The 22,079-nt window shown below is 51.3% G+C and overlaps 1 protein-coding gene across 4 annotated transcripts in view; it reads left to right on the forward strand.

The window, feature by feature from the left end:
* The window catches only part of ARHGAP32 (Rho GTPase activating protein 32), a 216,407-nt gene extending 194,957 nt beyond the window's left edge, over positions 1 to 21,450 (forward strand). For all 4 annotated transcript variants that reach the window (XM_066203621.1, XM_066203624.1, XM_066203622.1 and 1 more), the window contains 10 exons: positions 2,422 to 2,566; positions 3,208 to 3,290; positions 5,501 to 5,608; positions 6,825 to 6,970; positions 8,988 to 9,189; positions 9,933 to 10,078; positions 11,000 to 11,074; positions 11,575 to 12,426; positions 13,067 to 13,923; positions 14,998 to 21,450. In XM_066203621.1, the coding sequence (XP_066059718.1) occupies positions 2,422 to 2,566; positions 3,208 to 3,290; positions 5,501 to 5,608; positions 6,825 to 6,970; positions 8,988 to 9,189; positions 9,933 to 10,078; positions 11,000 to 11,074; positions 11,575 to 12,426; positions 13,067 to 13,923; positions 14,998 to 17,244 (4,861 nt within the window). In that variant the 3' untranslated portion in view covers positions 17,245 to 21,450. The remainder of the gene's footprint in view (positions 1 to 2,421; positions 2,567 to 3,207; positions 3,291 to 5,500; positions 5,609 to 6,824; positions 6,971 to 8,987; positions 9,190 to 9,932; positions 10,079 to 10,999; positions 11,075 to 11,574; positions 12,427 to 13,066; positions 13,924 to 14,997) is intronic.
* The last annotated feature ends 629 nt before the right edge of the window (positions 21,451 to 22,079 follow it).

Genomic DNA, 22,079 nt, shown 5'->3' on the forward strand with positions numbered 1-22,079 from the left:
TGGAATGTTCTTTTGAGGAGCACTGATGTGCTGAGTGGATGTAACTCCATTTCCAGCACCACTCCTGGTCCCACGGCCTGGCAGAGGCAGCACAGGGCTATTTGCCATGGGCAGAGTATCTTTTTTGTGCCAGCTGTCCCCCAGTTCAGTGGGCAGGTTTGAGCTGGTACAGTGGCTGTTCAAACCCTTGGATGTATGGGTTTGTTCTGGTTTAGATTAATCCTGTTTCTTATTCCAGCAAGTCCCATTTAAAAAATCTGGTCCCAAGGTTTTGATAGGCAGGATCCAAAGGCTCTGACTGAATAAAACATTTGCCATTGGTTCTGTTATATCCCTTTGTTCCCCATTTTGACTTGTGCTGGACCATCCTTCTAATCTCTGCCCTAGTCCATATTTTCTCTTTTGTGTTGCCAAGACCATTTTCTCCTTCATTGTGTATCAAAGATGCTTTAAAAACGATTTTCTAAAATTGTAATGGCATCATTCCTTAGCCTAGTGCAGAGAATGAAGTCACAGCCTGTTTTCCAGGTTTCTGAGATGTTCCAAAGACAAAAGTAAGGGAGTACATGGCATAACTTATTGACACAGTCCTGCTCGTGTAAATCACTACAGATTTTGAGTGTTTGATGAACATAAGACATGTCTTGCTGCAGTTCCCAGCTGTATAAACAGGGCATGAGGCTCATTCCAATGCTGGGGCTGCAGTATCCTTATAAATGAATTGTTGTGCTTAGGTTTCCCATAGAAGAGCTGGATCTCCTGGATTTAAAGTGCTTTTTGGTTGGAGAGAAGGGTAGAGAATTTATTCCATGTGGGAGATTTCCATGAGACAGAGGTTGGCTCTTCAGCAGGGTAGTACCTGCCTTTATTTGGCAGGTGGGAAAACAGCCACTGTTAATTTGGGGTGTTGATCCCTGTGTCCTGATATCCTGGGTCTTTTTGAGAGCTGTTGAGTTGTTCTTCACCTAACAAAATCTTTCTTTGTACCAGAAGGAATAACCTGTAGCTCTGGAAACAGTGCAGAGAGAAGGATGGTTGAATGTAGTGGGGGATCCCTCTCTTCCCTCCATATTCACTTCTGCAGGGGAACATCTCACACAGTGTGAGCTTTATTCCTAGGAAAAACCACTGGAGTAGGGCAGGATATGGGCAGAGAGTTTGAGCCAGGGCTGACTGTGTTTGTGTGGGGTAGGCTGGTGCCTTCCTGAGCTTTTTTGTAGAGCCAAGTGCAGGAGCTGAGTTTCTGTCCTAGGCGTGAGCAAGGGATGAGTTAGAAGGTGCCTGTGGAAGTGGTGTGTGCTGGACACGTGGGGTGTGGAAAACTGAATCCTTCCTTTCCTCCTCTGCAGTCTTCAGGGTGAGGAAAGGATGGGCTGTTCACCTTGAGGAGGTGGGGACCTCTTCTGCCCCTTGTCTAGGGGGAGGGAAAGGCTTCCCACAAGCAGTGTCCATGTCCAGGAGTGGAAGGAGCTCATCCTGATCCCTGGAGGCTCAGTTACAAACACACCTAGTGCCCTGGCCACGTTCTGCTCCTCAGGTAGGGTGAGTTCAGGGGTTGCGTGACCCTCTGGGCACAACCTGCCAGCTTTGGGTGGGGGACAGGACAAGGATGGGCCACCACACCCAGCCCCAGCTGTGGTTGCAGTGCTGACAGGATGAGTCCTCGTGGCTGTGAGCAGCCTAAAGACTGGCAGGGACCCCGAGGTTCTCCAGCTCCCAGGGCCTGGCTCACCACTCTCATTCCCCTAGAGCATCCTGCTAATTGGAAACAGCACTTCCCAGCACACATTCCAGCAGCAAGCCAGCCCTCGGCCTTCTAAGCTCAGCTTTTATTTCATAAACATTGGTTACCGGGGTTTTTTCTCTCTCTGAAAACCAAGGGAGTACTATGGGGTTTTCTTCATGTGGTTCCTGGCTGTCTTCTCCCTGTAGCAGAGGCAGACTCAGCTCACCAGCTCATCCCCCAGGAATTCCTGCACTCACTGGTTTCCGTGTGCTGCTGATGGAAGTGCTGCTGGCAGGGCTTTATCACTGCCATTTCCAGGTGTTTGAAATGCACAGGGACAGCAGCTTTGATCATTCCTATGGGCAATCCCAGCCACAGCCCTTGGGAGCTAAACTTGTTCTTGTGGTCTTGCAAGATGTTCTCTGGAGACTTTGTGAAAAGCCCTGATGCAGTAAAAGGGATTGCAGCTGGTTGGTTGTAAAACTAACTGAAAATGCTTTATTAGAAAAAAAGAAAAGTCTCATTTTTGGAAAATATTCCCACTGGCTGCCCCACAGCTGTGGGTCATGTGGCTTTGGTGACTAAGTCCTTATTTTTTCCTGTAAATCAGGAAAGCCTTGCTGTAATTTGTGCTGGGTTTGATTTCATTCCTCCTCCTAAAACCCCTTCACCCATCTCTCTGTTGTCATTGCCAGCCACGAGTTTGACTCCGAGCAGATTCCCGACCTGACCAAGGACGTTTACATCCAGGACATCCACTGTGTGGGCTCCCTGTGCAAGCTGTACTTCCGTGAGCTCCCCAACCCCCTGCTCACCTACCAGCTCTACGAGAAGTTCTCAGTGAGTGCAAGGCAAATGTGGGGCACTTCCCCCTCCAGTGGGGCTTCAGCTAGTCGACCAGAGAAATCCTGGAAGCTGGATCTGCCTTTTCAGAAAGCTGGACCTGCCTTCCACACACTTCCCTCTGCTCTGCCTCAGTTGGGGTTTTTAGAGCCATCAGAAGGGTGTGTCACCAAAAGTCCCAGCCTGACACTGTGCTACCCATGCTCCCGATTCCGTCCTGCCATTCCAGAAGGGGCTGGCAGTGCCCCGGGGTCTGAGGGGCCTTTTCTGTGTCCCTTTTAGGCTACTCAGAGGTGCTTTTGTCCCCTGTGTCACGCTGTGTTGGTTCCACTCGTGGGGCCCCAGCAGAAGGTCCCTGGCACACTTCCCATGCTTTGCCCTCTCGTTTGCCATTTCCCAGGAATGGGATTGGAAGCAAATGGTGCTCTCAGCTGAATGTCTTCGGCAGGAATTCTCTGTGCCATTAACATGCCCCAGGTCATGACTTACTTGGCCTTCCTTACATGATCCATTTGCTGCTCTGTCTGCATGACAGACCCCTCACCCAAGGGGGAGAAGAGCAACAAAACCCACCTTGCTGCCAAGACTGTCATGTTGGGACTCTATTTGCAGCTAAATCCTTTGCTGCTTCATTCCAGGATGCTGTTTCTGCTGCTACAGATGAGGAAAGGCTGGTTAAGATCCACGATGTCATCCAGCAGCTGCCCCCTCCCCACTACAGGTGAGTGCAGCTTTTGGGGTTATGGGCATTTTGTGAGAGGAATTCTATAATTCCTATTGCCCTCTCGAGACAGCCACACTGTCCCTCTGCATATTAAAATGGTTATGGCTGTGGAAAGTTGGTTTATATTTTAATTAGCTCCTTACCAAACGCAGTACACTAAACATAGTCTTAATTCACGTCCTTGGAAACTCCATTTAGGAGGGAAATAGGAGCTGGCTATGTCAGAGTAAGGAAACAGTTTTGTTGCAGGGGGGGGCACAATACTAGTGCTAAGAGTACTTTAAAAAAAGTGAAATGTAGCCCAAAAATTGCTCAGGCCTTCAGTCAAACTCAGTCAACTGTATTTTGTCTCCAGTTTGCCCCTCCCTGCAATAATAATAATTAGCAAATAACAACAATGCTCTGAGAATAACTGATGTAATTAATTTTATTAGTGTTATATATTAGAGTAGAATAATATGGTGTTTAAAAATCACCAATTAAAATACTATGTTCAAGCTAATGAGTAGTACTAAGAACTCATGCCATATGTTAATGAGTATTGACTAAGAACAACAACATTTTAACGGTCTTTAGTATTAAAAATTATGGCCGGGTATGGTGAAAAGGCATCAGACAAATTGGTATTGGTGTTTAGTTCTAATAACTATATAGAATACTGTATGTTAATGAGACTTTAATATTAATAATTAGCAATGCATGGTAAGTAGCATTCACTAATTGTGAACTGTAATTGGTAGAAACAGCTAATGACAGCATGTGGTGGAAGTTATTTACAGAAGGGTGACTGTTTAACTCGGCTGGGCCAGCTCCCCTGATACGTCCCAGTGGTCTAGGTAACCATTTGGGGTGAATGCAGGCAGTATTTGGTTACTGATACCTAATTAGAATACTTCATTACGGTCATTAGTTGACTATTGTAATGTATGTTAATCTGCAGGTGAAGTTAGAATTCCAGTCTAAGGGGTCAGGTGTAACAGATGAGGACAGCTGTTGATAACTATATATAGTCATTTCTGAAAATGAATGTTTAAATTTCAGTTATTGCAATGTGTGGTGGTTAGCTGGAAAATTGCAATGCTTCAATGAGTGGTATAAATAACTAATTATAAAAGTTAACTGGGATTTAACCGATGTGTTATAAACTACAACTGTGTTACTTGCTCTTTAAATAAGGTGGGCTAGTTGGCGCAACAGCTGCTGCTTGTAGTAACTAATTGCAATATTGATATTAATTGCAGGGGTGTGGCCCTTTCAAACATGAGCTGATCTCCTTTTTCATTCACCTTTTCCCTGAAATGATTTTGACTTCATGGGGCTGGTTAAACTGGGTGCTGGTAGCAGCAGCACATCAGTCTCAGAGAGGGGGCACAGCCAACAGTTGAATGTGGAATGCTGTAGGTTACAGGGTGCTCCTCTTCTTTCCTGGGGTTTGCTTGGAAAAAGGAAAAAACACTTTATTTTTCTGCTACTCAGTGATGAGAAGTTGCAGGCAGGAGGTGTCTGTTTGGTTTCTAGCCAGAAGCATTTTCTTCACTCCCAATCTTGTCTGTTTGTGGAATGTTGAGCCCCAAAACACCCTCTCTGCTCCATCACACTTCCTCCCCAAAAATGGTTAGGCTGTGAGACAGACACAAGCCAGGGGCACCAGGAGAGTACAGCAGCATTTTCACTGCCACCTCCTGCTCCCTCCTCCCCAGCATATATTAAACACAGCAGTGCTTAATATACAGAACCCACCACTTCTTAATATGAACAGAAGCCTCTGAAGTTTAACCTTCTCTCTGCCTTACCCACCTCTGAGAAACCTGCAGCCAGAAATTTCCCAAACAGAACTGAGGTACAGTTGGCTGGTTTTCAGTATCCTGGGGTGTCTAAGTCAATACTCCCCCCATCCCAAGAGTAGCATTACACATCTTTCCCCACACATCCCTGAGCAGCCCCTCGCGGCTGTCACACACGTGCAGAGGGGTTTTTTCTGGAACTGTTCTTTCCTTGAGCCTGGACAAGTCAGGAGAGACTCCCTCACCCCAGCCTGCATCAGTGTTGCCAAAGCCAGGCCCACCGTGGGGCTGAGGGGAAGGAGTTCAGCATTCCTTTCTGGGAACTGTCAGACCAAAAGGAAATAATGAGCTGGGTTTGTGCTGTGGCTCACAGCTTGGCATTGCTCAGTGGTGCTGAACATTTGCCTCTCTCCTGTTTTCCAGGACACTGGAGTTCCTAATGAGACACTTGGCTCGTCTGGCTGATTATTGCTCCATCACAAATATGCACACCAAGAACTTGGCTATTGTCTGGGCTCCAAACCTCCTCAGGTACTCCGAGATTTTCCCATTTCAATAAAAGAGAAATGTTTACATTCACAAGTGTGTCAGAAAATAGTCCTAGCTTTCAGCAGCTGGAAAGAGCTCCTCCTTTCTTCAACCAGCGCACTCTTTTCCTGTAAAATATGGGAAATTATTCTAAGCAGGATTTAAGATCAGCTGACAAGTTCCTGACGTAGTGATGTAAAACAGGCCCTGTACTATCCTGTCTCACACAACACAGTTCCACTGGCTGCAGTTCTGTCAGTAGTGACAACGTAGAATTCCCTCAACCCTCTTTTAGAGGATAATTTCTCCTCTCCTGGTTAGATGAGACTTATGTGTTCTTGATCATTCAGGAAAATTTCTACAGTGGCATCACTGATGTCCCACTGCATAAGTCTCATTAGTCTAATTTGAAGAGCTTTCGCCTGCAAGAATTCAAACGTAGAGAGATGATCTTGGATAAATCTGTTTTGAATCTGCCTGCCAGGGCACTTTAAAACTAATGGTGTAACTTAAAAATTTTGCTTTAAAAGAAAAAAGGAGTGCCACCCTGCCCTTTATTGTACTGATTTCTGAACTGCTGCCCTTACCAGTCTGAGAAATCTGTGTGTGCGGTTCATCATGGAATCCTAGAAGGGTTTGGGTTGGGAGGTGTATTAAAGCTCGTCCAGTGCTGCCTCCTGCCATGTGCAGGGACAACTCTGGCTATCCCAAGTTGCTCCAAGCCCTGTCCCTCCTGTCCGTGGACACTCCCAGTTCATGCAGGTGGACTCTTTTCTGGCGATTCTCCCACACGCAGTGGAGTGACCCTGTGTTTGAGTTTGCTTTGGTGGGTCCTGGGGCATTCACTCAGTGGGATCAGTTGGAGACACTCCCTGCTCAAGGGAAAATCCTCTTAGAGGCCACAGTAGGTTTGTACAACAGCACTGCCTTAAACTGTGCCAGTCATAGAAGTGAGTTAACAGAAAGCTCTTCCGTTTGGATGTTCAGTATATTAACCTCAATTCACACCTGTCCCACACTCCCTTTTCCCCCCAGCCCAGTGTTCCTCTTGCCCTGACAGTAAGACTTGAACCTGAATCTGAAGTTTGGCCATAAATAAAGATTTAACCCCAGAACTGCCCTGAAGCCTTTTCTGCCCAAGCCCCAGGCCCTGCAGCCCCACAGGTGCCCAGGCCTCACCCAGCAGGAGCCTCTTCCCTCACCACGTGTCCCTTTGCAGGTCCAAGCAGATCGAGTCCGCCTGCTTCAGCGGCACAGCCGCCTTCATGGAAGTGCGGATCCAGTCGGTGGTGGTGGAGTTCATCCTGAACCACGTGGATGTGCTCTTCAGCTCCAAGCTCAGCTCCGTCATCCGTGATGGGGCAGGTGTGTGTTCTGTGCTTGCTTCACTCGGGCAGGAACAGCAGCACTTCATGGCTGTCTGAGCCTCCTCTGAGACATGGAAAGGTTTTTATTTTAACCTAGAGGACACATGTCAGGATCCAGACAGAACTGGCCTGGTTTTAGAAATTGCTGTCAGTGTCTTTCTTAGAAGCCAAGGGTGCTCCACAGGAATGCAGAGGTGGATGTTTGGCTTCTACTTTTATGTCCTACCACTGAGAAATTGCGAGGAATCACTTAAATCTTTGTCTCCCCTGCTCCCTTTCCTTCTTAAAATCATCTTTGCTGATGCCCCTGCACACTTACCCATTGGAGCTGTGTCTGTCTGCCCTCGTCCATACCTTAGAACACAAACAGGAACAAACTGGTGTAAAGCGATCTCTCTGCATTCAGTAATGTTGAGGCTTAAGAAACTTAAGTCTTGCTCTTAAAGGGCTGTTTTGACATCTGCTGTGCTGGTTATTCCCTCTGCACAGCCTGTGGGGGCTCATGAGCAGGGCTGAGCGGCCACACAGCTCAGGCTGGTGTTGCTTAGGGACGAGGAATGAACCTGGGGCACCTGGAACATCATCCAGCCTTGGAGCTTACAAATTCCCTTGAGTAACTGAGATCATATATCTGTTCCAACGAGAAGGAGCAGAGCTTCACCAGGAGGAAAGTTTATTCTCTGTGTTGGTGTGTCTGCCATGAGCTGTTCCTGCTCCCAAGCAGCATTAAGACTGCACCATCTGCCTTGATAACCTGCTCTTTGCTAGAACATGCCCAGCTGCTGCAGTTACCACCACCTGGGGACTGCAGAGAGCTGAGTTTCCACTGTATTTGCTGCTGTCTTCTTTAAACAAACCCTACCTCTGCTTAGGCTGGCAGAGTTGATCCAAGTCCAGCTTTTTCTTCTGCTGCAGGGCAGTTCTAAGTCCATGGAAGCCAGAGGTTAGCTTGGCTGAGCAGTGCCAGCCCCAGCAGGCTGAGTCTGCCAGGGGAAGGAGGATAAGCATGCTCAGAATCCCAGCCAGATGATTATCCAGGCTTAGAATGGCCCATGTAAATTTGGCTAATTGTTTAATGACTTGGTCATTTGCATTCAGTAGCTTTGACACAGACCTGGCAGGGACGAGGGTCAGGCTGTTGGGTTGGCTAAGTGCAGGAATGCTGCCTTCCAGAATGGCTTCCTGGGAGCCTCTGGGTGTGAGCACAGCTCCTGCACCCACCTCTGAGGGGGAGGTGGTGCTGCCAAACCTGTTTTAACCCGAACTTCACCCAGGACAGCATTTACAGCTTCCACGCCTCCCAGACTGCGCATCCTTCAGACAGAGTTGTGCTACTCCAGGGACAGCCAGGGAAATGGACCAAGCAGGATGTTCTGCACTGGCACATCTCCCCCACAGCCCTGAACTCACCTGGGAATAACCCTAGAAACACCTGTACAAGAGGCAATGGCAGACACAGGAGAGCTTCTACAACGGGCTCTGTGTAATCTCTCCACTGAAGCTGTCAACAGCAGGAGGCAGCAACAGCTACTTTCAGATTTTACACATTCATCTTCAAAACCAGGCACAAGCTCTAAAGGGCATGGGCAGGGCACACAGCAGGTTCTGTTTGCTGTGTCCAGGTGCACTTTGGTTTGTAGCAGCTTCAGTCACACATGGCATTTCCTGCTGCACCGAGAGGTGAAATGCGGGAATGACCCAGACAGGCTTTATGCAAAGGAAAAACATAATTTTTTTACAGGCTCTTGCATACAGACGAAGGAACGTATGTCACAAAGGTTTCCATCCTACTTTTTTTTTTTCTTTTTTTTTTTTTTTTTATTACACTAAGCTGTTAGTCTTTTAGTCATCAATGTATGTGTGACATAGTGACCACATTTTGTCCATGTCTTTCAGTGGTTGGGATAACAAAGGTTCAGAAAAACATAGCACCTCCCTAGACACACAGAGCTGAGCTTTGATCTCTGCACTGCTGTTTGCTGACTCTCCTTGTTGCCTGTGGTTTTCCCTTGCAGGGCACAGCTCTTTATCCCGGCCCAAGTCTCTGCTGGTGTCCTCTCCCTCCACGAAGTTGCTCACGCTGGAGGAGGCTCAGGCACGGACACAGGCCCAGATCAACTCTCCCATCGTGGCAGACAGCAAGTACATCGAAGTGGGAGAAGGCCCAGCAGCTTTGCAGGGGAAATTCCACACAGTCATTGACTTTCCATCTGAAAGGTAGAGACGGGTTTCCTTTCCAGCATGTGTAATAACTGTGTTATTTTGAATACAGCAAGAATTTGCATGTATTGACTTTGTTATATATGCAAAGTATTGTTTTCACCTGCTTTGGAGTCTGGGAGGATTCAGCTCACATCAGTGGTCTTAGTTTAGCCAAATAATTTGTGCTTCACTTCCTCTTGTTTTCAGCAGGGATATAATTTAATGTATCAATCCATGTTGTCAGTGATGTAGAAATGCCTGGGCCAGTCACACACAGAAATTTAAACCGGGAGCTCCTGCAGATGTTGGGGTTTTCCAGGACTAAGAGCCCGTCACAAATTGAGATTCCCTTGAAGTGAAGCAGTTGGACAGGCTTGAGGACACTGGAAATTAAATATGGCAGTGGAGGAGATGAAGGTGGTTCTATAGCACCAGTGAGAGATGCTTTTGATGCTTTTGAACACCTTTATGGCTGCCCAGCTTTCCAGAGAGCTGGGGCTTCTTCTGTAAAATCCATCCCTTGGCTGCTGGACTGGACAAGGAAGAGCCTTTCCTGCAGCTGCTTTGCAGAGGTTAGGGGAATTTACACAGCAAGACTTTTAGGGCTGAGCTGGAAGAATGAAAACATACTCCGCTGTAGGAAAGAGGGAGTTTCCAAGCAGAAACCAGGAGTTTCAGAGCAGAGAGTGCTGATAACAGGCAGCCAAGATTGAGCTGCAGCCCCCCCTCCATCCATGTGTTCCATTTTCTCTCCCCAGGAAAAGGCCTCCCAGCAAGATGAAGAAGTCTCCAGTGGGGAGCTGGCGTTCCTTCTTCAACCTGGGAAAATCCTCCTCCATGTCCAAGCGTAAACTGCAGCGCAACCCCAGCGAGCCATCGGAAATGAAAGCTATAGCCCTGGCAGGTGAGGCCTCCTTCCAAAAGCCGGGGTTTTCAGGAGTGCAGTGATGTTTCCAGTGGGCTTTTATCTCCTTCTAGCGTCCAAGCTGTGCATGACACCTCCAGTAGCTGTTCTTTCCCGATGGATCTCGGGCAGCTCTGGACCCTGCTGGGCCTCGCACCTCTGTGCTTTGCTTGGAGCAGCTTTGGACAGACAAGATGTGGCTGCTGCTATAATAAGTCACAGGTTAATTCCTTCTGACACTCTCATTATGAAATGAGAATACAGTTCTGGTTGCCCTTGCTACTCTCAGAAGATGAAATGAGGGAAAGGCACCTTCCCACAAACACGTTCCCTCCAGAAGCTGTACCAGAGTACCCAAAGAAGGCATCCAACAACCAGTTGTAGCCACAGCCAGGATATGTAGGTGGAATTCTCAGCCTTTTCCGTATATAATATTCTGTTTCTTTCCAAACTTAAAAATAGCAACAACATGTTTTTGCAGTAAAAACACACCACAAATCCCAAAACATGGGCCTGGAAGAACTTTTATCCCCTCATCTCCCAGGTCTAGCTTAAAATTCTTACCCTCACAGTCCTCACACTCTCTGTGATGCCCTTCAGGACAGTCTCCTCAGAGACTGAAACTGCACCTGTCTATTACCCATAAGACAGGGTGTGTAAATGTTCCTTTCTTACCTGTTTTTGAGGGGTTTTGCTTGTGGGGAGTTGTTTCCCAGCCTGTCACTTGCAGCAGTCACCACTTGGGTCGGTTACTGTTTACAGTTAAAATCAGAATCAGAAACCCACTTTCCAAACAAAATTACTCTCAGGACAGCGATGTTGGTGCTAGAAACGCATTTGTGTTTTTGCTGCCACCATTATCCAGCTAAATGTAAACCCCTTTCCTAACTGATCCTTTCCCTGTGTGGTTCTTTCCCTCAGGAGGACGAGGAGACAGCGGGACGCTCCGCTCGGCCAAGAGCGAGGAGTCCCTCACCTCCCTGCATGCTGTGGATGGTAAGGCAAAATCCTACTTGCACTTCCAGGAAATGGGCATTAAGGGAGGCACTCTGACATCTCTGGCTGTAGATATTTAACAGGCCAGGTTTTCCACCCCTCCAGAGGAGGCTGAACTTGCTGACTGATGAAGCAACTTTCTGGTCCCAACACAGATGGGTCTCACAGAAATGCTCTTCATGGCTTTTCCTGCTTTTAAGGTTAGAAAAAGCAAACCTCTTGCTCTGGTATAGCTGGCACTGCAAGGAAGGCCTTCAGCACATTTCAAGCGTCTTTGCTGGTGCACAGAGATTAGTTTCAGAATAAATGATGCCTGGCAAGTGCTGTAATAGAGTTTAAGCAAATGGAATAAGCATTCACTGCCAATGATGATACTTTGTGTGCAGAGATCACCAGGGGAGCCTCTCGCTGCCTTAGGACTGCTCTGTCTCCCCACCAATGGGCCTGGCCCCCTGGACAGGAAGTTTTGACACTAACCCACCATGTCTTCTCGCTTCCAGGTGAATCCAAACTGTTCCGGCCCAGAAGGCCTAGGTCCAGCAGCGATGCCCTGTCTGCTTCCTTCAACGGGGAGCTCCTGGGGAACATGAACCGCTGCAACTCCTATGACAATCTCCCCCACGATGACAGCGATGGGGACGAGGGGCTCATCCACGTCCCTGCCCTCATCTCTCCCCGCTCCTCAGAGGACGTGGACCTCAGCCCACCGGACATCGGCGTCGCCAGCCTGGACTTTGACCCCATGTCCTTCCAGTGCAGCCCCCCGCAGGCAGAGTCTGAGTGCCTGGACAGCAGCACCTCCCTGCTGGAGTCTGTCGATATCAATAAGGAGAAGCTGAGCCTGCTCAAGAAGGATGTAGAATCAGGCAGCCAGTCCCAGACCCCAGGCAGTGCCACGAGCTCTGAGCCAGTATCCCCTTTCCAGGAGAAGATGAGTCCCTTCTTTACGCTGGACCTGAGCCCCACAGAAGAGCAGGCCTGCAAACCCCTCAGCTTCTCGCCCAAGACAGCCCGAAAGCCCATCAAATCTCCACCACTGAGCACAGAACCCACCTCCTTTGTGCTGCCCAGCCGTGTGCCAGAGGCCATAGGAGGAGTGCCCACCACATCCAGGAACTCCTCTGCTTCCAGCTGGAGCAAAGAGATTGGCATCACTGAGGTCACAAACAGGTCCCCAACCCAGATGTCCTTGCCCCTGAAAAACAGTGAAACAGGAACAGGGGAAGGAGCCCACCAAGAGCTGCAGCATCCCCAGCTAGTGGCTGCTTGCAAAGCAGAGTTGCCAGAAGAAGGGGAGAGAGCCATGCCAAGCAGTCAGAATAAGACTGTACCCAGTGGACACACCCAGCCAGGTACAGTGCATTTTCCTCCATTCTTTCTTTAAGTTCCAAAGGGGAGCTGCTCTCAGAACCATCCTCCTCTGCGTGCCTTTAGGAGAGGGGATTGCCCGTCAGTTCTGGTCACGAGTGTCTTGCAGGGCTGTGCAGATCAGTAAAGTCTTAACCTCTGCCTTCTCCCTACATCACAAATCTCGGATAATTTCCATAATGCTTTATATTCTGCTTTTTTTTTCCCCATCCTGTCATGCGTGAAATTCTCTAGCATGTCCTTCTCAGTCATTTCAGCCAATAGACCATCTAAGACTTTTCCTTTTTAAATTAAAAACCTGCCAACACTCGAAGAAGGGACCTTTCTGCATAAAACCTTATGATCAAAATTGTGTAAGGGTATCTCATTCTCTGCTACCTCCTTCCTACCTCTCTAGAAATGCAAGAGAAGCCTTTAGACAATCTCTTGGGTTTTTTTCCTCTTTGTGATGAGCCTGCTGTGCTGTCGAGCAGTGTTTGCCTGTGAGACACAAGTGTTTCACATCAGAAGGAACTGCCACTGTGAAAGTGTGGAGAGCGTCTATTTTTTTATAATAGTCATTAAGGTCACTCTCCTTATTGGGTAACATAAAATCACTGTCTCTCTCAATTTTCCCCCCATTAGGAGCAGTTGCCCTCGACTCCCCCCAGGATCCTGTTCCCGTCAGTTCTGTGTCTCTTATCCCTCCTCCTCCTCCGAAAAACGCAGCGCGCATGCTGGCCCTAGCGTTAGCCGAGTCCGCACAGCAAGCGTCAGCCCAGTCCCACAAAAGGCCAGGAGATGCTCATGCTGAAAGCACAAATTATGGAGAGGCTGAAGCTGGCACAGCTCTAGAAAAGCTCCATCTCTCTGCGGGCGCTCCTGACAAGCTCCACCTGTTCACTACTCTGCCCGAGAACCACCTGCACTTCCAGCCCGGGGCACCTTTAGAGCAGGACTGCCAAGGCACGGCCGGGGAGCAGAATCACCCTCCCGGCGCACCTGGAGGCCAGGAGCCCCCCGCTCTCCACACAGGCGTGCCCGGGGACACGCCTGGCAGCAGAGATGCGGAGCAGGAGCAGTCCAGCTTCCACCCCAGCAGAGCGGGGGACAAGGCCCACGTGGGGGGCTGGGAGCAGGCGGCTCTCCACGGCCCGGGGGCACTGCCGGAGCGGGAGCTGCCCGGCACGGAGCTGGCTGTGGAACAGCCCCACCTGCGCACGGGCCTGGCTGGGGACAAGCCGCACGCTCCCTGCACGGCCGAGGACAAGTTGCAATCTCCCTCCGTGGGTCCCGCCGGGGACACGGGCACCCCGGCCGTGGTGCCGTACCTGAGCACCCTCCCCAGCGCAGCTGCCGAGCCCCGCGCCCCGCCCGGTGCCGCCCCCCAGGCAGATGCCACCGTCCCGCCTGCGCCGCGTGCGGCCCCGGCACAGAGACAGGAGCACCAGGCAGCCGTGGGACAGGTGCCAGCGGCCAAAGCACCCAGCGGCTCTGGGCAGGTACGTGCTGCTCCCTGCACAGCTCCTCTGAAATGCTGAGCACTGGGAACGTCAGTCCAAATCCAAATGGTAACGGGTGGGATTTGCAGAACACCGGGAATGAACTAACACAGACACAGCCTTGCAGGAAATCCTGTGCTGCTTTCCTAAGGGAACATCCCAGAATACACGTGCTCCTTGGTTTTAAGGAAAATAGTATCTGCAGGGGCAGCTGACAGAGGGATTGATAATTCAGAATGATCAGAAAGAAGAATTTTTGCATCCTCTGACAAGGTCCTCTTCCAGCGACCTAGTTAGGCTCTTGTCCAGTCAGCAACAGGATGAGAAGACACTTAACCTGCACCATGGAAGGTTTTGGTTGGACAACAGGAAGGATTTCTTCACAGAAAGGGTGATTAGGTGCTGGAAGGGGCTGCCCAGGGAGCTGGTGGAGTCCCCATCCCTGGAGGTGTCCAAGGAGCAACTGGATGTGGCGCTCACTGCTCTGGGCTGGTGGTGACATGAGGGGGCGTTGGTCTCAGGTTGAATTCAATGGTCTCAGAGATCTTTTCCAGCCTCAATGATCCTATGATTCTGTTAAACAGAGCTGGTCAGATTCCTTGTGCAGGATTGAAATATGGAAATGTTCCATAAGAAATCCAAAACCCCCAGCCCATGAAGCATGCCCAGCTGCAGCCCATCCTAAGCCCTGGCAGCCACATTTAAGGCAGGAATTTCTGCTCTACTTTACTTCCCGATCTGCTCACCAGGGCCTGAGGAGGTTAAATCCAGGAACATTTTCATTAACACCCGACATTTAAAAGCGAGCCACCAAAGAGACAGCCACCTCTTCCCCCTTCCTCTGGTTTGGCATTTGCAAAACACACCAGTTGTGATGGGTCCCAAAATCTGCCAGTGGCGTTATGCTTGCCCATGCTGAGAGAGGGAACCTACATCTGTCCTTCCCTAGCAAACAGAAACCAGGCACAGACATGCTGGAATGGAGCTGATCCATGTAAGTGTCTGGGGTGTTCTAACTGCAGAACAGCAGGGGAAAAGCTGCTTGTCCCTAACTTGGTCTGCTCTTCTCTGCAGATGTGGAGCACTGCTGCAGCTGAAAAGCCTCCGGAGCCCACACCTGGCTTTGTCTCCGAGAGCAGTTCCAGTGCCCGTGGCTCCTCTTCTGTGCCCGCAGGCCACCAGAGCCACTTGGAAAAGCCCCGGGAGAGCACGAGGGCTCCCCCGCTGCACCTGCGCTCCGAATCAGTCCCTGCTCCCTCCTCCTACAGCTTCACCCCACCCGTGCCACCTGTGAGGACGCTGGAGAGCAAGATCGCCGCTGCCATGCACTCCAACAACACGGACACCATCAACAACTCCAACTACCACTCCTTCCTGGCCTCCTCCATGCTGGCGTCCTCCGTGGAGGAGGCGCTGCTGCCGCCGCCACCACCGCCACCTCCCAAGCACTCGTCCCTGCAGCCGGTGTACGTGCCGCACCCTAAGCCGGAGAGCCTCCCCGAGCCCATGGGGCCTGACGGCTACCTGCATGCCAAGCACCAGTACCGGCCTGAGAGCCTCCCTGCCCACGGCTACCACAGCAAGGCCGAGCAGCACCAGCCCTACCCGCCCCGCCCGGAGCCGCCCGTCGCTGCGGGCACGCGCTATGGCTCCTACGGCACGCAGGGCAAGGGCTCTGCCACAGGCCTGCACCCCAAGCCCCGTGGCCGCACCGACTTCGTGTCCTCTGTGAGCCCCACGGGGCTGCGGGGCACTGGCTACGCCGAGGAGGCCCCCCCATACCCCACCATCCGCAGGGTGCAGTCGCTGCATGTGCCCAGCCCGGCTGCCGCCGCCGCCATCCGCTCCGTGCCCATCTCCCGCACGGAGGTGCCCCCGGACGATGAGCCCGTGTACTGCCCACGGCCCCTTTACCAGTACAAACCGTACCAGCCCCACTCCGACTACCACGTCACGCAGCTCCAGCCTTACTTTGAGAACGGGCGTGTCCATTATCGCTACAGTCCCTACTCCAGCTCCTCCAGCTCCCCCTACTACGCCGCGGCCGACGGGAGCTTCTACGACCTGGATCCCTACAGCACCGTGCGGGTCCGGCCCTTCCACGGCCTGCCCAGCCGCGAGTTTGGCCCCTACGCGTCCCGGCTGCAGGGCAAGGGGCTGTACCGCTACCCCAGCCTGGCCGCCTACCCCCGGGCAGGGCTCATCAACCACCTGGGCAAAGAGCACAGCTTCGTGAGCAGGGATGTGCCCCCCGCCCCGGACATCAAGCACATGTACATGTCCTGGGACCTGGAGGACATGGAGAAGTACCGCATGCAGTCCATCCGCCGTGAGAGCCGCACGCGCCAGAAGGTCAAAGGGCCCCTCATGTCCCAGTATGACAACGTGGCCCCGCTGCTGCAGGAAGAGCTGGGGGGCCTGGACGCCGTTCACCTTCGCAGCAAATCGGATCCTGGCAAGAGCGGCCTGCTCACGGTGGCAGAAGGGAAGGAGGGCAGGTACCCAGGCAAGGCGGCCACGCCTGAAGGGGACGAGCGTTACTATGGGCAGCACGCGGAGCCTGAGCTGGACAGAGCCCACTATCATGGCGGGGGCTACGGGAACGGGCAGCCCGAGAAGCCGTCCCTGCCCCAGAAGCAGAGCAGCATCCGGAACAGGAAGATGCACGAGCCAGGCAGCAGCAGCAGCAGCAGCGAGCACAGGACGCATTTGCAGCAGGAAGCGAACCATAGGCAGCCTTCCGAACCCAAAAACGGGCCCCCCTACCCCGAGTACAGGCCCAAGGGTGGCCCGGAGCCCTCAGAGCCCATGGGCTACCAGCACTCAGGCAGCAAATACATCCCGGCCCCCCAGGATACCCTGAGGCTGAACCACAAGGAGGGGAGGCTGGCAGAGGACAGGCCAGACCTGGAGAGGCCCCGAGGCAGAGCACCCATGGAGAAGCACTCCAGAGACTGCTACAAGGAGGAGGAACATGCTGCCCCTCCTGTGGTGCCGCCACCCAAACCTGAGCGGAGCCACAGCCTTCGGATGCGAGAGCACCCCGAGCCCATGGAGAGGGACTCTGCTCTGCTGTACCCCTACCAAACCCTGGGCAAGCGCCAAAGCACGATGACTGTGATGTCCCAGTACGATAATCTGGAGGATTACCATACCCTGCCTCAGCACCAAAGAGGGGGCTATGCTGCAGCGGGGGGCTTTGTGCCCCCTGGCTTCCCCCACGTGCACAGCAGAACTTACGCCACGGCACTGGGGCAGGGAGCCTTCCTCCCCACAGAGCTGTGTCTGCAGAGGCCTGAGACAGAGGTGCACGTCGAGTGAGCTGGGGGGGAATGAGGGATAGAGTCTAAGCAGCCTCTGCTGGACAGTGGACTGTTTTATTTTTTCAGTGATGGAAGAAAACTCCCTGACCCTGCCCCAGTGAGCAAAGCAAACTCCCCTCAGCCCTCCCCCAGCCCCCATTCACTGTTTTTATGTAGTAGAGCTATAGATTTTCATGTACTTTTGAGCCACCTGGGAGGACAGGGCAGGCTGCTGGCACACAGGTGTTGCCAGAGGCCGGGCAGGGCATACACAGATGATGTTGGGGCAGGGAGGGAAGGAGTTTTCCCTTCCCAGATGTGACACTGGCTGCTCCTCCCCACACCCACAGTCCCATGTATGATGGGCTAGGCATGATGGGCTGTGCCTGCAGTTCCATCCTGCTGCAAACTGCCCACCCCAGGCTGCCTCCCAGGAAAGGGTCGTGGAGGAACTCAGAGTTCAGCTCCTGGGAGTTGCACAGCCAGAGGGAGCTGGGGCAGCACTCCCCAGGGATCCTCTCCTTGCTGAGGCCCTGGCTCTCCCGTGGGTGTAGTGCACCCACTGCAGGTGCTCTGAGCTGGGTGGGGGCCTGTTTTGGCTTAAAGCCCCTGGAATAGGCTCTGAAGCCAGCTCAGAACACGACACACTCCTTACATTTCTTGCTTATTAACAAGCTGCTTCTGCCTACAAGAAGTCCATTTCCTTCACATTTTTGTGTTGTAAGCAGAGGCCAGCTGGAGGAGCCATGTAGGGCAGGTTTGCATTTCTCACACCAAAAGAAATAAAACTATGCCAAACCCTGCCCCCAGAGCTGGGAACAGCACACCCATGTAATGCCAGTCCTTCCTCTTTGCTGCAAGGCTATCCGTGGCCCAGATGAGCTCATTCTGTCCTGTGGCTGGCAAGACTCTGTCATCTCACTGCAAAAAATACTAGGAAAATACATTGAATAAAAATCTATAGCATTATGTAAATCAGAGCCCACCTTGCCAGCTGTGTGTGACAAGTTGTCTGCATGAGCAGCTGCCCTGGGCCAGGTCCTGCAGCAATTCCATCAGGGAATGCTCCTGCTGAGCTTAAGCTGGAGGTCTCCAGACTTTGTGCAGCCTCTGAGTTCCATGCTGGGCAGAGATCCCTGTGGAGTTGTGGCATGTGGAGCAGTGACGTGCAGCTCCCCCAGTACTCAGTGAGTAGGGACAGAAGGCCAGTGCCCTCTAAAATACACCTCTAAAAACAGTGTCCAAGCTGTTGCAAAGCTTTGATATTGTAAAAACAGCCTGGCAGCCCCTCATGCTGCCTCTCAGACTCTCCAGGACTCACACACCCTGTACAAAGAAGCACATCCATTCCATTAGGTAGGGCTTGCAAGCAATACTTGAGATTTAGCAGTTTTTAAATGTTCACTGATAAATTCCAAGGCCATTCCTGTTCCATGTGGCTGAAGAACTTCTCTACCTGTTTTGAATCTTTAACATTTTATGAAAAACCTGGAAGTCCTGCAGTTAGCACACAGCTGCTTAGGTGGGGTTTTTTGAACAAAAAGTTTCATGGCTATTTTGGGACTTTTAAATCCTAAGGAAAACCTGCTTCTAGTTGCTGACTACTCTGTAGCTGTTTGCTTCTTTTAACCTTGGAGCCTTGTCTGGGGCTGTTTCAGTAACTACCTTCTGGTTCTATTTTATTGTGCAATGCTGGTGTTTTAAGCATTTTGTTTAGAAGAGTTCTCACATGTTATGGAACAAAATCTGGCAGTAAGAAAAAAGGAAGAAAGGGGGAAAAAAAAAAAAAAAAAAAAAAAAGAGAAAAAAGCAGCACTGTGATCCAGGTTACCACAATCTCCTCACGGGGAATTCCCAGGTAGAGGGGTTGGGGTTTTTGGTGAGGGAATGCTTTTTGTAACGTTTTCTTTTAAGGAAGACTGACAGAACTGCACAGAAAGGGGCCACTGGGTGAGCTACCCTGTCTCCACTGGCAGTAACTCCCAGGAAAGGCTGAGCTGTCCCGGTTCCTTGGGAGCCAGGCTGGATTATCTGTGCTCCCAGCAGAGCTGTGTTGTGCCAGGGCCAGGACCAGCCTCATCCCCTGGGTACCTACCAGGTCTCCAGTTGAAGCAGGGACAAGTATTTGGTTCAGGCTATTTGGGATTCAGGTAATGAGAGCTGCAGGTCCAACCTCTCTCTCGGTGAAAGCCTTAACTCCCCCCCTGCCCCGCAGCCTTCCCCTCCCTCTGCCTGGGCCTTATGTCAGCCAGGACTATCCTGCCACTACGAGGGGCTGGTCCCAGCTCCTACTAATTGTAAACGCCTCTGGATTTTCCTGCTCATAGCCACTGTCTCCCTGTAGAGCCCAAGTGCCATCCCTGGACAGCCTCTGCTCAGTGCTGTGCTGCTCCCCCGAGCCGGGCTCTCCCTGCATTGTGTGAAGTGCCAGGTGCGAAGCACCCGCTCATCCCATCGGAAACAAACCCTTCAGCACCTTTCCCAAAGGGCTTCTGGAAGTGCACACCTTACCCCTAACCCAGAGGGCTGCTGCAAACAGCCTTTTGGGAATGAGAAGACGACAGCAGAGGAGTGACTCCCAGCCATCTCCCCCTCGGCACGCAGCCACAGCCAGGTGTGCTCCAAGGGTGGAAGCTCTCCAAGAACCCAAACTCATGTCCAGCACTGCTGAGCCACAGTACAGAATTAAAAAAGGTGAAGGCATCAGCTTTTCCCAGGTAACACAGACCAACACCTTTCTTTTCTCATTGCCCCTGCCCACAGCTTCAGCAGCATCCTGCATGATCTCTCCCCACCAAGCCATACAGTGAACTATGCAGTCCTGCTCCTGCTCTGGGCTCAGTCTGCTGGTCCTACAGAGAGTTTTACATCCTCGTTAACCCCAAAATTCATAGGTGAGGTTGGAAAGGGTGTCGTGCATCAGAGCGAGGCAGGAAGGTGACACCAGGAGTCTCAGGTGAGCTGGAGGACGGTGACAGCCCAGTCCTGTGTCCCCGAGTGGAGAGAGCAGGGGGACAGCAGCGCAAATAATCCTCTAATCCAAGTGCAGCTGTGCTCAGGCTCGATAATTCCTTGCCTAACCACATCCCCACAAGGTGACAGCAGCTCTGTTCCTCAGCAGTTCCCTCACACGGGCGCTGTCTGCGTCTTCAGCTGCCACTCCCTCTGTTCCCAGATGAGGGTCTCCCAGTGCATGCAGGAACGGGGCTCCAGGAGTGTGCTCCAGCTATGGATTTTCACCTCTGCTTTGGAGCAGGACGTGACCCACAGGAGACCTTCCTTGGGAAGGGGCGTGCAGTCGTAGGTGAGTAATGAGGACTTGGCCCCTATGAAGTCTTAGGTGAAGCATTAATTTCTGATTTTTGCAGAGTCTTATCAGGTGATACCTATATGCATCTCTGAGAACACCCCCAACAACTTTGTGCCTATGTCTTTGCAGTGATCCCCCTCCCCTGCTCACCACTGGGGGGATCAGTAAGGATTGCACAGTGGTAGTGAGTTGCTACACAAAACCAAAACCGACTTGAAAACGTCCTGTTCCTCTTTGACCCCAGAAGGGGCAGAACCTCAAGTGTGCTCTGCCGTCCCCCGGGCTGACAGGGCATTGACTCGAGTGGTGTGTTAAATGTCAGGAAATCTGGGTGAGAAGTTGTTTTCCTTCCTTTCGTTGCGGCGGCTTAGGCATGTTCCTGTTTCCCCAGAGCCCCAGATCCTGTGTGAAAGGCATGGTGTGGTGTGAGCAAACACCACGATTCCTCGTGTGCAGAGTCCTGCCTCGTCCAGCTGGGGGGAGGGAGGGGGGGAGAAAAGGGTTGTTTTGCCGTTCATTTTCCTGCTGTAGAAGACTTGATTTTTCTTTCCCTGAGCCGCATGAGAGAAACATCCCAGAAAGTCTTGGGTTACCTTTGGAGTTACCTTCACTTTAATTTATAGAGTGTCTTTTTTTGTGAACTGGTGTAAAATGTATATGCCGACAAGCTCATGTATTTTTATGTAAATATTTTTTGTGGTTTCCCTACTTGCCCTTCTCTGTAAATATTTAGAATTCTCATATTCTTCTCACCTTGTATGATGCAGATGTGGTTTTGTTTCTGTTTTTTATTTGTACTGTAATGCAACAATCCAGACTGAGGTGTCTTGTGGTATTAAACAAAAGCAACAGTCCCACTGAGCTCACACTCAGATGTGCAACTTGACAGCATTAATCAAGCCAGGTTAAAAACTACTCAGGTGTGCCTGTGTGTATTTTTTCCTCTGCCTCGTTAATTAACAGTGTACTTAAAAAACAAAACAGGAAGAGCCAGCTTGGGCTTGTTTCTTGGAGGCAGGGATGCTGGCAGGCAGCCAAGGATGAAGGAGGTGACTTTGAACTCTCATGCCAAGGCTTGGGCTTATCTGTGCCATTCCACCTGTGCCCATCGCTGCTTCCTAACAATAAATAAACCTGCCTGGGCTGTTCGAGTGTCCCTTTCCTCTCACCCAGCACGACAGCACAAGCACAAACAGCCTGGCCTTGGCACTGAAGGCACAGGGCAGATGAAATCAGGACAAACAGATGGCACAGGCCACCTCCGACTTGGCTGGGACGGGTTCTGGGCACCACAGTAATACTGTTCATAGTTAATTAATAGCAAAAAGGTGATTAGAAGAAGCTAATTTCAAACATTTTTAACACTCTAAAGAAGGGACTCTCACAGTCTTTTCATCCAGTAAACGTTACGAAGTTTAGAACTGCTGCCAGGAATAAAACCAGCTTAATCCTTCTCTCCTTGGAGGACAGGTGACCCCACTGCTCACGGACCTGTTGGGCAGGGGTGACTCCTGGTGTGCAGCCCAGCTCTACCCAGAGGCTTT

Source organism: Chamaea fasciata, unplaced genomic scaffold (assembly GCF_029207755.1).
Source record: "Chamaea fasciata isolate MVZ Bird 193981 ecotype frontalis unplaced genomic scaffold, bChaFas1.0.hap1 SCAF_24, whole genome shotgun sequence".
NCBI classification, from domain to species: Eukaryota; Metazoa; Chordata; class Aves; order Passeriformes; family Sylviidae; genus Chamaea; species Chamaea fasciata.